This window comes from Leptodactylus fuscus, chromosome 7 (assembly GCF_031893055.1).
Source record: "Leptodactylus fuscus isolate aLepFus1 chromosome 7, aLepFus1.hap2, whole genome shotgun sequence".
Taxonomy (NCBI): domain Eukaryota; kingdom Metazoa; phylum Chordata; class Amphibia; order Anura; family Leptodactylidae; genus Leptodactylus; species Leptodactylus fuscus.
The window spans coordinates 147,695,195-147,711,365 of NC_134271.1; the positions used below are offsets into that span (position 1 = coordinate 147,695,195).

The window sequence follows — 16,171 nt, forward strand, 5'->3', positions numbered from 1 at the left end:
ATGTGGAGGTGTCCTGGCTGCTGGTCTGGACTGCAGCGCCAGCCCTGTCAACAGTGGGAGAGGCAGTGGCCGCCAGGCCAAACGACGATTATCCTGCGCTTGCTCTCACCCACTGAGCCCAGGGCTTGCCTTCCAAATGATGGCACCCGCAAGAGGTGGTGAGATTCCTCTCCGCAGATCTCCAACCCATCTTGGACTTGCAAATTGCACTAAATTTGTCATGTAACTGACATGTATATGATGAGTCTATCCATTGTCTGTTCATTTTGGTGAAAGTCAGCCTGTCAGCTGACAGACAGCTGTGCTTGTCAGTGATGATGTCACCGGCTGCTTGTACCCCCAGTTTTTGCTGCTTAGCTTGCCTCCACATCCACACTGCTTTTGCCCCTACACATCACCCCTATCCATGCCTGTGCCTCTAGCCATAAGTCTGCCACCCATGGAAACTCATGGTGCAGAAAGTGAGGGAGCTGACTCTGAGGAACCCTTGGGTTTTGTAGCTGGTACTCCATCAAAGGTCTCTGCTGCTCACACACTCTGCTGAACATACGGTATCTAGGGTTAGAGCGTGTGGTGACCTCGCACAACAGTAGGTGCTTCAGGCAGATGTAGGCCTTGCTGGAGTGTATTGCGGCTAGCTCCAGGTACTGTAGACTTGGGAAAGTGGGTGTCCAAGTGCCGCACTTTCACCCTTAGCTCAGCTAATTTGGGGTATGTTTTTAAAAATCATTGCACCACTACATTGAACACGTGGGCCAGGCATGGAACGTGTTGGAGGCTGGCAAGCTCCAGAGCCCTCCAACAAGACAAAAAAGCCTGGCCCCAGGGGCAGCGGGGATAAACAAATTGCCATCTCATCCAGGATGGCATCCCTGACCTCAGAGGCAGTGTGCTGTCCGTCTCCCAAGCTGATGAGCTTCAGCCCAGCCTGCTGACGTCTCCCCACACCAGTGTTGAAGCGTTTTCAGCTCGTAGCTGGGGTCAATCTAACAGCGGAGGAGGAGGAGGGTGGTGTTTCAGCCCTCCTCCCAGGAATGTTTTGTGGGGAGACAAGTCAGGAAAATTCTTGAAACAGGGGAGAGTTTTGCATCTTTGCCCTTGCTGCCTATGGACATCCCTTTGCCTCTAGCCACCATTTTCCCTGCTTTGCTTGCCTCCACATCCACACTGCTTTTGCCCCTAGACATCACCCCAGTCCATGCCTTAGCGTGTACCCCCAGTTTTTCCTGCTTAGCTTGCCTCCACATCCACACTGCTTTTGCCCTTAGACATCACCCCAGTCCATGCCTTAGCTTGTACCCCCAGTTTTTCCTGCTTAGCTTGCCTCCACATCCACACTGCTTTTGCCCCTAGACATCACCCCAGTCCATGCCTTAGCTTGTACCCCCAGTTTTTCCTGCTTAGCTTGCCTCCACATCCACACTGCTTTTGCCCCTAGACATCACCCCAGTCCATGCCTTAGCTTGTACCCCCAGTTTTTCCTGCTTAGCTTGCCTCCACATCCACACTGCTTTTGCCCCTAGACATCATCCCTATCCATGCCTCTGCCCCTAGCCATAACTCTGCCACCCCTGGAAACTCATGGTGCAGAAACTTTGGGAGCTGACTTTGAGGAACCCTTGGGTTTTGTAGATGGAACTCCATCAAAGGTCTGTGCAGCTCACACACCCTGGTCAAGATATGGTATTGTAGGGTTTCAGCGTGTGTGAATGACGGACAACAGCCTGTGTTTGGACAGATGTAGGCCTTGCTAGAGTGTTTTTAGGCTAGCAGCGACTCCTGTGCACTTGCAAAAGTGGGCGCACAAGCGCCGCATTTTCAACAGTAGCTTCGGTATATTTGGGTATGTTTTCAAAAAACTTTGCACCACTAGGTTAGACGTGGGCCAAACATGGAACGTGTTGGAGGCTGGCAAGCTCCAGAGCCGCTACCAGGTTCCAGCCATTATCACAGGCGTAAAAATGCCAGGCCCCAGGTGTAGCAGGGAAAAAAAAATGCCATTTCAGCCAGGATGGCATCCCTGACCTCGGAGGCACTGTGCTGTCTGTCCCCCAAGCTGATGAGCTTCAGCACCGCCTGCTGACGTCTCCCCACACCAGTGTTTTAGCGTTTGCCGCTAGTAGCTGTGGTGGAGGTTGCAGCGTCGTAGGGTTTCAGTCTACTCCTGCCATGAATTTTGGCCTGGGAGAGGAGATAGGGTACCTCAGTTTGCACCCCGGGACCAGACTCCACCACATTCACCCTGCCTGTCCTTAAAGATAAGCAGCATCCCTGACCACAGGCGCTTGTCCAAGTGTCGGTGGTCAAGTGGACCTTGCAGCAAAGCGCGGAACTAAGGGCCCACCTGATGTTGAGTGACACGTGCTGGTGCAAGGCGGGGACGCCACACCGAGAGAAGTTGAGACGGCTAGGGACGGCATAGTGAGGTGCCACAGTTGCCATCAGGTCCGGGAAGGCGGGAGTTTCAACAAGCCGGAACGCCAACCTCTCCTGGGCCAGCAGTTTAGCGATGTTGGCGTTCTAGGCTTGCGTGGGTGGGTGGTTAGCGGTGTATTTCTGCCGGCGCTCCAATGTCTGAGAGATGGTGGGTTGTTGTAAAGAAGCGCCTGATGGTGCCTTTGATGGTGCAGGAGAAGGAGATAAGACAGAAACAGGGGAGGATGAGGGAGAAGTCAACAAAGTGGCGGAGGCAGATGAAGTGATGTCCTGGCTCGTCCTCTGGAGTGCATCGCCAGCACTGTGAGCAGAGGCAGTGGCATGAACGGCGGGCGACGTTTGTCCTGCCGTTGCTGCCTGTCACTGATTCCATTGCTTGGATTCCAAATGACGGTGCATTGAAGTGGTGGACAGGTTGCTCTTCTCAGGGCCCCTACTCGATTTCGAGAGGCAAATTGTGTAGACGACACTATATCTGTCCTCGGCGCATTCCTTGAAAAAACTCTACACCTTCAAGAAACGTGCCCTCGATGGGGGAGTTTTTCTGGGCTGGGTACAAAAGGGAACATCTTCGGACATTCCGGGTCTGGCCTGGCTTCGGCAAAGCAGCTGACCTCTGCCTCTGGACATGTCTCTGCCTCTAGCTACCCTTTTTGGTGCTGCACCTGCCTCAACATCCACACTACTTTCCCAGCTTCACATCCGCCTTGTCCAGGTGGGGTCGGTGTCCTCGTCGTCCACCACCTCCTCTTCCAACTCCTGTCTCGCCTCCTCCTCCTGCACAATGCGCATGTCAACTGGCTGCCATGACAGCAACTGCATCTCATCGTCGTCGATGAGGGTGGGTTGCTGGTCATCCGCCACCAAATCGACCGGAGATGGAGGAGACTCTAGTGTTTGAGCATCTGGACACAGATACTCGTCTGTTAGGTCCGTGGAATCGCGAAATGGAGGGGCAGGTTGCGGTACAGTCAAAGGAAGGGAGAACAGCTCTGGGGAGCAGGGACAGTTGGGGTTATTGTTCTGGGAAGATTGGGAATTTTGGGTGGAAGGAGGACAAGACTGTTGGGTAAGAGGAGGTAGAGGCTGACTGGCTGGTGGACAATGTGCTTTAAGCGTTATCCGACAGCCATTGCAAGACCTGTTCCTGGTTCTCGGGCCTACTAATCTTTGTACCATTCAGCCTAGTTAATGTGGAACTTTTGTGCAAAGCGCAGAACTTAGGGCCCGCCTGATGTTAAGGGACACACGCTGGTACAAGGCTCAACTCACCCTAAGTGCCAAAAACACTGCTGGTGCAAGGCTCTACTCATGCCAAGGGCCTCAATCTCTGCTGGTAGCTCAGCTTAAGGTCCTGTAACTTTGTTTGGAAGGGCTCATGTTAAGGGCTAGAAAAGTGAATTTTGGAAGGTCTTACCACATCACACACACACACACACACACACACACACACACACACACACTCAAAATGACAGTTAAGGGTGAGGGCTTTTGGAATTCCCATTGCCTATTCCATTTGTGGTTGTCATGGGGAACGTGATTTAAAGGGGTGGTTGTTACTGTTTGTTGAGCTTAAATTGGGGTCTGTGTCCATCCATTTGGGGAGTAAAGAAGGTTTCCAGGTATTTTCCCACTTTGATAGAGGTTTTTTTGAATGTGGAAAGTGTGTAGTTGTTAGGCAGTGATGTTGGGGTAATAGAGGGTCTTTGGTGTGTTAGATGCCCCCAGACATGCTTCCCCTGCTGTCCTAGTGTTATTCCAGAGGTGTTGGCATCATTTCCTGGGGTGTCATAGTGGACTTGGTGACCCTCCAGACACGGATTTGGGTTTCCCCCTTAACGAGTATCTGTTCCCCATAGACTATAATGGGGTTCGAAACCCGTTCGAACACACGAACATTGAGCGGCTGTTCGAATCGAATTTCGAACCTCGAACATTTTAGTGTTCGCTCATCTCTAACGTATAGCCCTTCACTCGAGGAGATCCTCCCCCCTACTGGTCCGGACTTGGTGGCCAGGGTGAAAGACATTCGAAGCATGGAATATTTGACTGCCTCCCTTAACCACACCTTAGACGCCTTCCAAGCAGTATGGTCATCTTGGGACTCCTACTGTATCCTTAATGGTCCGTGACTCCCTGCCCTTATCCCTTCCTCCTCCCCACCCCCTTCTTTCTCTGGTTTGATATATCCCATTGTTGATAGGTTTTATATCTGTTTTTATATGTGTTTATCTGTTTGTACCACACTTCTTGTTAAAAACTTCAATAAAAATTACAGTTAAAAAAAATAAATAAATTGCGGGACAAATTTTTCTTCATGATGCCGCCATTAATTATTCTGTACAATGTACTGGGAAGCTGGAAAAAAAATTCAGAATGGGGTGGATTTGAAGAAAAAATGCATTTGTGCGACTTTCTTACGGACTCCGTTTTTACGGCGTTCACTGTGCAGCCAAAATAACATGTCCCCTGTATACTGTGTTTTGGTACGATTCTGGAGATACCTAATTTATATGGTTTTATTTACATTTTAACCCCTTAACAAAAAAACAAAACTGTGCCAAAAAGTTTTTCTCTAGTAGCCATATTCTGACACCTGTAACTTTTTTATACTTCCGTGCACAGGGATGTATAGGGCGTCTTTTTTTTTGCGGGGCTGGGTGTACTTTTTATTTCTACCATTTTGGGGAATTGCTTTTGCTTTGATCATTTTTTATTCACATTTTTATCAGAGGCAAAACAGTGAATAACTGGCGGTTTGGCACTTTTTTTCCCTGGTACAGCATTTACCGTACAGGAAAAATATTTTATAGATTTGTACAGCGGGCAATTTTGGACACCTAATGTGAAGGTGTTTCAGAGCGTTTAAGTACTTTTATATGTGTTCTAGGGAAAGGGGGGTGATTTGAATTTTTAATACTTTCTATTTTTTTTTTTTTATATATTTTTTTATTATTATTATTTATTTATTTTTTTTGCATTTATTAGACCCCTAGGTTTACAATGTTAATGCATTACGAAAATCTGGCATTTCTATTGCAGGCTACATAGAGTAGCCTGCAATAGAAAGTATAGATTGACAGGTTGGGGATCCTTCACAAGGCTCCCAGCTGTTATAGAAATGGGACGCAGGGTGCCCCTGGGTGCCTGCAATCAGGGGTGAACGTAGTCTTTGTGCCGCCTGAGGCGGCCATCAGAAAGCCGCCCCCCCTTCCCCCGCAGGAGGGGGCGGGGCCAAGCGGAGCGGAGCAAACGCCGTTAGCAGGCAGAGAGCAGGCAGGGAGAGGACCTGCTCTCTGCCTGACCGTGAGGGGCGGCCGCTGGAGCAGCGCTGCGTCCACCGCTCGGTGACGCTAAGCCAGTCCAGGACAGCTTGTCTTGGACTGGCTTAGGTCAGCAAAAATGCCACTCTCCCCCGAGGCCCTGGCATAGCCTGCGATCCCCAGGAAAATGGCGCTTCAGTCAGCTTTGCTGAAGCGCCAGAGGGGTTAATGCCCACGATCTGTGTGGGCACCAATCGCGGGCATTAGCGCCAGGTGTCTGCTGTATAAAACAGCAGATACTGTGCAGCTATGGCAGCCGCCATAGTTAAACACCCGGCAAATGTAATAGTATGGTGGATGTCGGGAAGGGGTTAAAAAAGAATTAAAGGGATCCTATCATTCAAATGCAATTTTTTCTAGGTACCACGTCAGACAGCTTGTGCTCGACTCCTTGGCACTAAGGCACAGGTATCTAACTCACTGACAGATGCTGGTTTTTGGCATATCTGAGAGATGACAGTGCGATTCAGTGCATGGAGTGTCAGCACACGTGGGTCAGTCTAATAGTCACTGACAATCCCCCTGAGCATCGGACTTACTTAACCCTTTAACAAAAATCCAGATCTGTGCCAAATTTTTTTTTTGCTAAAGCCGTAACTTTTTTATACTTCCATGCACAGGGATGTATAGGGCGTCTTTTTTTTTGCAGGGCCGGGTATAATTTTTAGTTACACCATTGTGGGGAATTGCTTTTGCTTTGATCACTTTCTATTCAAATTTTTATCAGAGGCAAAACAGTGAAAAAATGGCGGTTTAGCACTTTTGATTTTTTTTTTCCTGCTACGGCGTTAACCGTACCGGAAAAATATTTTTATAGATTTGTAGAGCGGGTGTTTTTGGACACAGAGATATCTAATGTGCATATGTTTCTAGGCCCTCAGTATGTGAGAGCCCAGGACTGTGTGTCTGACACTGATCTGTAGTACGGGGGCACCACAAGGTCCAGTTCTTGCCCCATTTCTCTTCACACTGTACACTGCTGACTTTAGGCACAACTCCTCCAGCTGTTACTTACAGAAGTTCTCCGATGACTCTGCTATAGTCGGCCTTATCACTGACGGTGACGATAGGGAATACAGAGACTTAAACCGGGACTTTGTTGAATGGTGCCAGCAGAACCAGCTCCGGATTAATGCTGGGAAGACCAAGGAGATGGTGGTGGACTTTAGTAAACGGAGAAGTGCTCCGACCCCGGTGGAGATCCAGGGGACATGTATTGAGATAGTCAGGACCTATAAGTATCTGGGTGTGATCCTCAATAATAAACTAGACTGGGCTGATCACCTGGAGGCGCTGCACAGAAAGGGCCACAGCAGACTCTACCTGCTCAGGAGGCTGAGGGCCTTCGGAGTCCAGGGGCCACTTCTTAGGGCCTTCTTCAACTCTGTGGTTGCCTCAGTCATCTTTTTCAGTGTAGCCTGCTGGGGGAGCAGTATATCAACCAGGGACAGAAATAGACTTGACAGGCTGATCAGGAGGGCCAGCTCTGTCCTGGGGAGCCCCCCTGGACCCAGTACAGGTGGTGGGTGACAGAAGGATACTGTCTGTGGTGACCTCCATGCGGGAGAACAAATCCCACCCAATGTATGGGACCTTGATGGGACTTGGCAGCACTGTAAGTGACTGTCTGCTTCACCCCAAGTGTGAGAAGGAGCTATCGCAAGTCCTTCCTCCCAATCGCGATCAGGCTATAGAAAACTAATGATTATGACCATGAAGTCTTCCTTCTTTCTTCTTCTCTTCCTTAGCTGCTATGGACTCCTAGTATATCTTCTCTTCTCAGCATATGTGTGCCTACGTCTGTAATATATTACTGTGTATTATCCTGTATCTGTATTACTATGCTGCTGTAACATGCTGAAATTTCCCCACTGTGGGACTATTAAAGGATTATCTTATCTTATCTTATGTGTACTAGGGAAAGGGGGTGATTTGAAATTTTAATTATTTTTTTTCCACTTTTTTTTTTAAAAAATGTATGCATTAATTCGACCCCTAGTGATCTTGAACACCAGGGGCTCTGATCACTAATGCATTGCAAAATACCAGTATTTCTATTGCAGGCTACATAGAGTAGAAAGCATAGAATAACAGGCCGGGGAACCTTCATAAGACCAGTAAAACGGCACCTTGGTCAGCTTTGACTGTGATGCCAGAGGGGTTAATAACCACAATCAATGCAGTCACTGATCGCGGACCTTGGCGCTGGTGTCTGCTATATAAAACAGCAGACACCCGGAGGCTATGATGGCTGCCCGACTCCCGAGCGGCCTCCAACTTTAAACACCCGACAACTGCCGTACTAGTACGGCATATGTTGGGAAGGGGTTAAAAAAGTACAGCAAAATCCACTATTTCCTTCCCACCGCCCCCTATTTTTCTCAAGTCCATTGCATGCCCACTCACCTACTCATTTACACGGTGTAGGGTAGTGCTGGGATTACTTTTATTCACATGGCCATATTTTTGGTACATTACGACAAGATATCTGTTCGGTCTTAAAGGTGTTTGGAAACTTTGATACTACTCACCGCTAAGGAGCGAGAGAAATAGAATTACCCCGCAATAAAAGATCTTCATATCTCAGAAGGTAGGAACGTTCTAACATGGGCTTAGGCTGAAAAAGACCAAAAAATAAAATACCTTTATTAAAGGGGATTTCAGAAGAAATTAAATTGATGACCTCTCCTTAATACAGGTCATAAATGAGATTGGTGGGGGACTGACCCTAGACGGGATAAGCTTTACTACTAATATAGACTGCAGTGTCCCAGAGCTCTGAAGTTGCCTTGGCGGAGGACAGATGGGGAGGTCCTTGCTGATGCTCCAACTTACAGCCATGTGATTCACTCCATTTAAAGGGATCCTATCATTAAGATCAAGTTTTTTCTCGCTAACACGTAGGAATACCCTTAAGAAAGGCTATCCGTCTCCTTCCTTTAGATGTCTTCTCCGCACTGCCGTTCCCTAGAAATCCTAGTTTTCAGTTTGCAAATGAGTACTCTCGTAGCACTGGAGGCGTCTCCAATGCTGCGAGAGAATTCTCCAGCGCCGCCTCCATCTTCTTCAGGAACGGGGTCTTCTTTGTGTCTTCTTCCAGGGGTTGGCTTCAAACTTCTAGGCTTTGGGCCTAGGGCAAAGCCGACTGCGCATGCCGCCGGCCACAAAAAAAAGGCCGCTTACACAGTCAGCTTTGCCCGAGGCCTAGAAGTTTGAAGCCACTGCCGGAAGAAGACATAGGGACAGGGCATTCCAGAAGAAGATGGAGGCAGCGCTGGAGAGTTCTCTGGCAGCATTGGGGACGCCCCCAGTGCTGCGAGAGAACTCATTTGCATAGTGGCGAAAAATGGGATTTCTACGGAATAGTGGCATGGGGAGAAGACAGGGGAGACACGGGGAGACGAATAGCCTTTCTTAAGGCTATTCCAACGTGTTAGGAACAAAAAAAAAATTGATTTTAATGATAGGATCCCTTTAATGGGTTTGTAGAGGGGAGTTGGTGATGTCAGTGAGAGCTGGAGCAGCTACAGGAAGGAGAGATCAGGCCTCCCCACCTTCCCTCCACAGAGGCAACTTTGGAGCTCCAGGGGTGTATATTCGTAATAAAGCCTATCAATACTGCACACAGTATTATCCCCCATAGTGGCCCCTGCACACAGTATTATGTCCCATAGTGTCCCCTGCACACAGTATTATCCCCCATAGTGGCCCCTGCACACAGTATTATGTCCCATAGTGTCCCCTGCACACAGTATTATCCCCCATAGTGGCCCCTGCACACAGTATTATGTCCCATAGTGTCCCCTGCACACAGTATTATACCCCATAGTGGCCCCTGCACACAGTATTATGTCTCATAGTGGCCCCTGCACACAGTATTATACCCCATAGTGGCCCCTGCACACAGTATTATCCCCCATAGTGGCCCCTGCACACAGTATTATCCCCCATAGTGGCCCCTGCACACAGTATTATCCCCCATAGTGGCCCCTGCACACAGTATTATACCCCATAGTGGCCCCTGCACACAGTATTATCCCCCATAGTGGCCCCTACACACAGTATTATCCCCCATAGTGGCCCCTGCACACAGTATTATGTCCCATAGTGGCCCCTGCACACAGTATTATACCCCATAGTGGCTCCTGCACACAGTATTATGTCCCATAGTGGCCCCTGCACACAGTATTATCCCCCATAGTGGCCCCTGCACACAGTATTATGCCCCATAGTGGCCCCTGCACACAGTATTATACCCCATAGTGGCCCCTGCACACAGTATTATGCCCCATAGTGGCCCCTGCACACAGTATTATACCCCATAGTGGCCCCTGCACACAGTATTATGCCCCATAGTGGCCCCTGCACACAGTATTATACCCCATAGTGGCCCCTGCACACAGTATTATGCCCCATAGTGGCCCCTGCACACAGTATTATGTCCCATAGTGGCCCCTGCACACAGTATTATACCCCATAGTGGCCCCTGCATACAGTATTATGCCCCATAGTGGCCCCTGCACACAGTATTATCCCCCATAGTGGCCCCTGCACACAGTATTATCCCCCATAGTGGCCCCTGCACACAGTATTATGTCCCATAGTGTCCCCTGCACACAGTATTATCCCCCATAGTGGCCCCTGCACACAGTATTATCCGCCATAGTGGCCCCTGCACACAGTATTATGTCCCATAGTGTCCCCTGCACACAGTATTATCCCCCATAGTGGCCCCTGCACACAGTATTATGTCCCATAGTGTCCCCTGCACACAGTATTATCCCCCATAGTGGCCCCTGCACACAGTATTATGTCCCATAGTGTCCCCTGCACACAGTATTATACCCCATAGTGGCCCCTGCACACAGTATTATGTCCCATAGTGTCCCCTGCACACAGTATTATACCCCATAGTGGCCCCTGCACACAGTATTATGTCCCATAGTGTCCCCTGCACACAGTATTATACCCCATAGTGGCCCCTGCACACAGTATTATGTCTCATAGTGGCCCCTGCACACAGTATTATACCCCATAGTGGCCCCTGCACACAGTATTATCCCCCATAGTGGCCCCTGCACACAGTATTATCCCCCATAGTGGCCCCTGCACACAGTATTATCCCCCATAGTGGCCCCTGCACACAGTATTATACCCCATAGTGGCCCCTGCACACAGTATTATCCCCCATAGTGGCCCCTACACACAGTATTATCCCCCATAGTGGCCCCTGCACACAGTATTATGTCCCATAGTGGCCCCTGCACACAGTATTATACCCCATAGTGGCTCCTGCACACAGTATTATGTCCCATAGTGGCCCCTGCACACAGTATTATCCCCCATAGTGGCCCCTGCACACAGTATTATGCCCCATAGTGGCCCCTGCACACAGTATTATACCCCATAGTGGCCCCTGCACACAGTATTATGCCCCATAGTGGCCCCTGCACACAGTATTATACCCCATAGTGGCCCCTGCACACAGTATTATGCCCCATAGTGGCCCCTGCACACAGTATTATACCCCATAGTGGCCCCTGCACACAGTATTATGCCCCATAGTGGCCCCTGCACACAGTATTATGTCCCATAGTGGCCCCTGCACACAGTATTATACCCCATAGTGGCCCCTGCATACAGTATTATGCCCCATAGTGGCCCCTGCACACAGTATTATCCCCATAGTGGCCCCTGCACACAGTATTATACCCCATAGTGGCCCCTGCATACAGTATTATGCCCCATAGTGGCCCCTGCACACAGTATTATCCCCATAGTGGCCCCTGCACACAGTATTATGCCCCATAGTGGCCCCTGCACACAGTATTATGCCCCATAGTGACCCCTGTACACAGTATTATTCTCCATAGTGGCCCCTGCACACAGTATTATGCCCCATAGTGTCCCCTGCACACAGTATTATGTCCCATAATGGCCCCTGCACACAGTATTATCCCCCATAGTGGCCCCTGCACACAGTATTATGTCCCTTACTGGCCCCTGCACACAGTATTATCCACCATAGTGGCCCCTGCACACAGTATTATGTCCCATAGTGGCCCCTGCACACAGTATTATGTCCATTAGTGGCCCCTGCACACAGTATTATGTCCATTAGTGGCCCCTGCACACAGTATTATGCCCCATAGTGTCCCCTGCACACAGTATTATGTCCCATAGTGGCCCCTGCTGACAGTATTATCCACCATAGTGGGCCCTGCACACAGTATTATGTCCCATAGTGGCCCCTGCACACAGTATTATGTCCATTAGTGGCCCCTGCACACAGTATTATGCCCCATAGTGTCCCCTGCACACAGTATTATCCACCATAGTGGCCCCTGCACACAGTATTATCCCCCATAGTGGCCCCTGCACACAGTATTATGTCCCTTACTGGCCCCTGCACACAGTATTATGTCCCATAGTGGCCCCTGCACACAGTATTATGTCCCATAGTGGCCCCTGCACACAGTATTATGTCCCATAGTGGCCCCTGCACACAGTATTATCCCCCATAGTGGCCCCTGCACACAGTATTATGTCCCTTACTGGCCCCTGCACACAGTATTATGTCCCATAGTGGCCCCTGTACACAGTATTTTGTCCGCATAGTGGCCCCTGCACACAGTATTATGTCCATTAGTGGCCCCTGCACACAGTATTATCCCCCATAGTGGCCCCTGCACACAGTATTATCCCCCATAGTGGCCCCTGCACACAGTATTATGCATATAGTGGCCCCAGTACACAGTATAATGTCTCATAGTGGCCCCTGCACACAGTATTATCCCCCATAGTGGCCCCTGCACACAGTATTATCCCCCATAGTGGCCCCTGCACACAGTATTATGTCCCATAGTGGTCCCTGCACACAGTATTATCCACCATAGTGGCCCCTGCACACAGTATTATGTCCCTTACTGGCCCCTGCACACAGTATTATGTCCCATAGTGGCCCCTGCACACAGTATTATGTCCCATAGTGGCCCCTGCACACAGTATTATGTCCCATAGTGGCCCCTGCACACAGTATTATGTCCCATAGTGGCCCCTGCACACAGTATTATGCACCATAGTGGCCCCTGCACACAGTATTATGTCCATTAGTGGCCCCTGCACACAGTATTATGCATATAGTGGCCCCAGTACACAGTATAATGTCTCATAGTGGCCCCTGCACACAGTATTATCCCCCATAGTGGCCCCTGCACACAGTATTATCCCCCATAGTGGCCCCTGCACACAGTATTATGCATATAGTGGCCCCTGCACACAGTATTATGTCCCTTACTGGCCCCTGCACACAGTATTATGTCCAATAGTGTCCCCTGCACACAGTATTATCCACCATAGTGGCCCCTGCACACAGTATTATGCCCCATAGTGGCCCCAGTACACAGTATTATGCCCCACAGTGGCCCCTGCACACAGTATTATGTCCCATAGTGGCCCCTGCACACAGTATTATGTCTCATAGTGGACCCTGCACACAGTATTATGTCCATTAGTGGCCCCTGCACACAGTATTATGCACCATAGTGGCCCCTGCACACAGTATTATGCATATAGTGGCCCCTGCACACAGTATTATGCCCCATAGCGGCCCCTGCACACAGTATTATCCCCCATAGCGGCCCCTGCACACAGTATTATGTCCCATAGTGGCCCCTACACACAGTATTATGTCCCATAGTGTCCCCTGCACACAGTATTATGCCCCATAGTGGCCCCTGCACACAGTATTATGTCCCATAGTGTCCCCTGCACACAGTATTATGCCCCATAGTGGCCCCTGCACACAGTATTATGTCCCATAGTGGCCCCTGTACACAGTATTATGTCCCCATAGTGGCCCCTGCACACAGTATTATGTCCCATAGTGTCCCCTGCATACAGTATTATCCACCATAGTGGCCCCTGCACACAGTATTATGCCCCATAGTGGCCCCTGCACACAGTATTATCCCCCATAGTGGCCCCTGCACACAGTATTATGTCCATTAGTGGCCCCTGCACACAGTATTATGCACCATAGTGGCTCCTGCACACAGTATTATGTCCCATAGTGGCCCCTGCACACAGTATTATCCCCCATAGTGGCCCCTGCACACAGTATTATGCCCCATAGTGGCCCCTGCACACAGTATTATGTCCATTAGTGGCCCCTGCACACAGTATTATCCCCCATAGTGGCCCCTGCACACAGTATTATGTCCCATAGTGGCCCCTGCACACAGTATTATGTCCCATAGTGGCCCCTGCACACAGTATTATCCCCCATAGTGGCCCCTGCACACAGTATTATGTCCCTTACTGGCCCCTGCACACAGTATTATGTCCCATAGTGGCCCCTGCACACAGTATTATGTCCCTTACTGGCCCCTGCACACCGTATTATGTCCCATAGTGGCCCCTGCACACAGTATTATGTCCCATAGTGGCCCCTGCACACAGTATTATGTCCCATAGTGGCCCCTGCACACAGTATTATGTCCCATAGTGGCCCCTGCACACAGTATTATCCCCCATAGTGGCCCCTGCACACAGTATTATGTCCCTTACTGGCCCCTGCACACAGTATTATGTCCCATAGTGGCCCCTGTACACAGTATTTTGTCCCCATAGTGGCCCCTGCACACAGTATTATGTCCATTAGTGGCCCCTGCACACAGTATTATCCACCATAGTGGCCCCTGCACACAGTATTATCCCCCATAGTGGCCCATGCACACAGTATTATGCATATAGTGGCCCCAGTACACAGTATAATGTCTCATAGTGGCCCCTGCACACAGTATTATCCCCCATAGTGGCCCCTGCACACAGTATTATCCCCCATAGTGGCCCCTGCACACAGTATTATGTCCCTTACTGGCCCCTGCACACAGTATTATGTCCCATAGTGGCCCCTGCACACAGTATTATGTCCCATAGTGGACCCTGCACACAGTATTATGTCCCATAGTGGCCCCTGCACACAGTATTATGCCCCATAGTGGCCCCTGCACACAGTATTATGTCCCCATAGTGGCCCCTGCACACAGTATTATGTCCATTAGTGGCCCCTGCACACAGTATTATCCCCCATAGTGGCCCCTGCACACAGGATTATCCCCCATAGTAGCCCCTGCACACAGTATTATGCATATAGTGGCCCCAGTACACAGTATAATGTCTCATAGTGGCCCCTGCACACAGTATTATCCCCCATAGTGGCCCCTGCACACAGTATTATGCATATAGTGGCCCCTGCACACAGTATTATGTCCAATAGTGTCCCCTGCACACAGTATTATCCCCCATAGTGGCCCCTGCACACAGTATTATGCCCCATAGTGGCCCCTGCACACAGTATTATGTCCATTAGTGGCCCCTGCACACAGTATTATCCCCCATAGTGGCCCCTGCACACAGTATTATCCCCCATAGTGGCCCCTGCACACAGTATTATGCATATAGTTGCCCCAGTACACAGTATAATGTCTCATAGTGGCCCCTGCACACAGTATTATGCCCCATAGTGGCCCCTGCACACAGTATTATGTCCATTAGTGGCCCCTGCACACAGTATTATCCCCCATAGTGGCCCCTGCACACAGTATTATCCCCCATAGTGGCCCCTGCACACAGTATTATGCATATAGTTGCCCCAGTACACAGTATAATGTCTCATAGTGGCCCCTGCACACAGTATTATGTCCATTAGTGGCCCCTGCACACAGTATTATCCCCCATAGTGGTCCCTGCACACAGTATTATCCCCCATAGTGGCCCCTGCACACAGTATTATAGCCCATAGTGGCCCCTGCACACAGTATTATCCCCCATAGTGGCCCCTGCACACAGTATTATGTCCCATAGTGGCCCCTGCACACAGTATTATCCCCCATAGTGGCTCCTGCACACAGTATTATGTCCCTTACTGGCCCCTGCACACAGTATTATGTCCCATAGTGGCCCCTGTACACAGTATTTTGTCCCCATAGTGGCCCCTGCACACAGTATTATGTCCATTAGTGGCCCCTGCACACAGTATTATCCCCCATAGTGGCCCCTGCACACAGTATTATCCCCCATAGTGGCCCCTGCACACAGTATTATGCATATAGTGGCCCCAGTACACAGTATAATGTCTCATAGTGGCCCCTGCACACAGTATTATCCCCCATAGTGGCCCCTGCACACAGTATTATGTCCCTTACTGGCCCCTGCACACAGTATTATGTCCCATAGTGGCCCCTGCACACAGTATTATGTCCCATAGTGGCCCCTGTACACAGTATTATGTCCCCATAGTGGCCCCTGCACACAGTATTATGTCCATTAGTGGCCCCTGCACACAGTATTATCCCCCATAGTGGCCCCTGCACACAGTATTATCCCCCATAGTGGCCCCTGCACACAGT

The 16,171-nt window shown here is 49.9% G+C and overlaps 1 protein-coding gene across 1 annotated transcript in view; it reads right to left on the reverse strand.

Moving 5' to 3' along the window:
- LOC142214315 (uncharacterized) overlaps positions 1-16,171 on the reverse strand; it is a 43,309-nt gene that overhangs the window by 16,113 nt on the left and 11,025 nt on the right. Inside the window, exon 2 of the mRNA XM_075283237.1 lies at positions 8,291-8,376. Coding sequence (XP_075139338.1) covers positions 8,291-8,339 — 49 coding nt within the window. The 5' untranslated portion in view covers positions 8,340-8,376. The remainder of the gene's footprint in view (positions 1-8,290; positions 8,377-16,171) is intronic.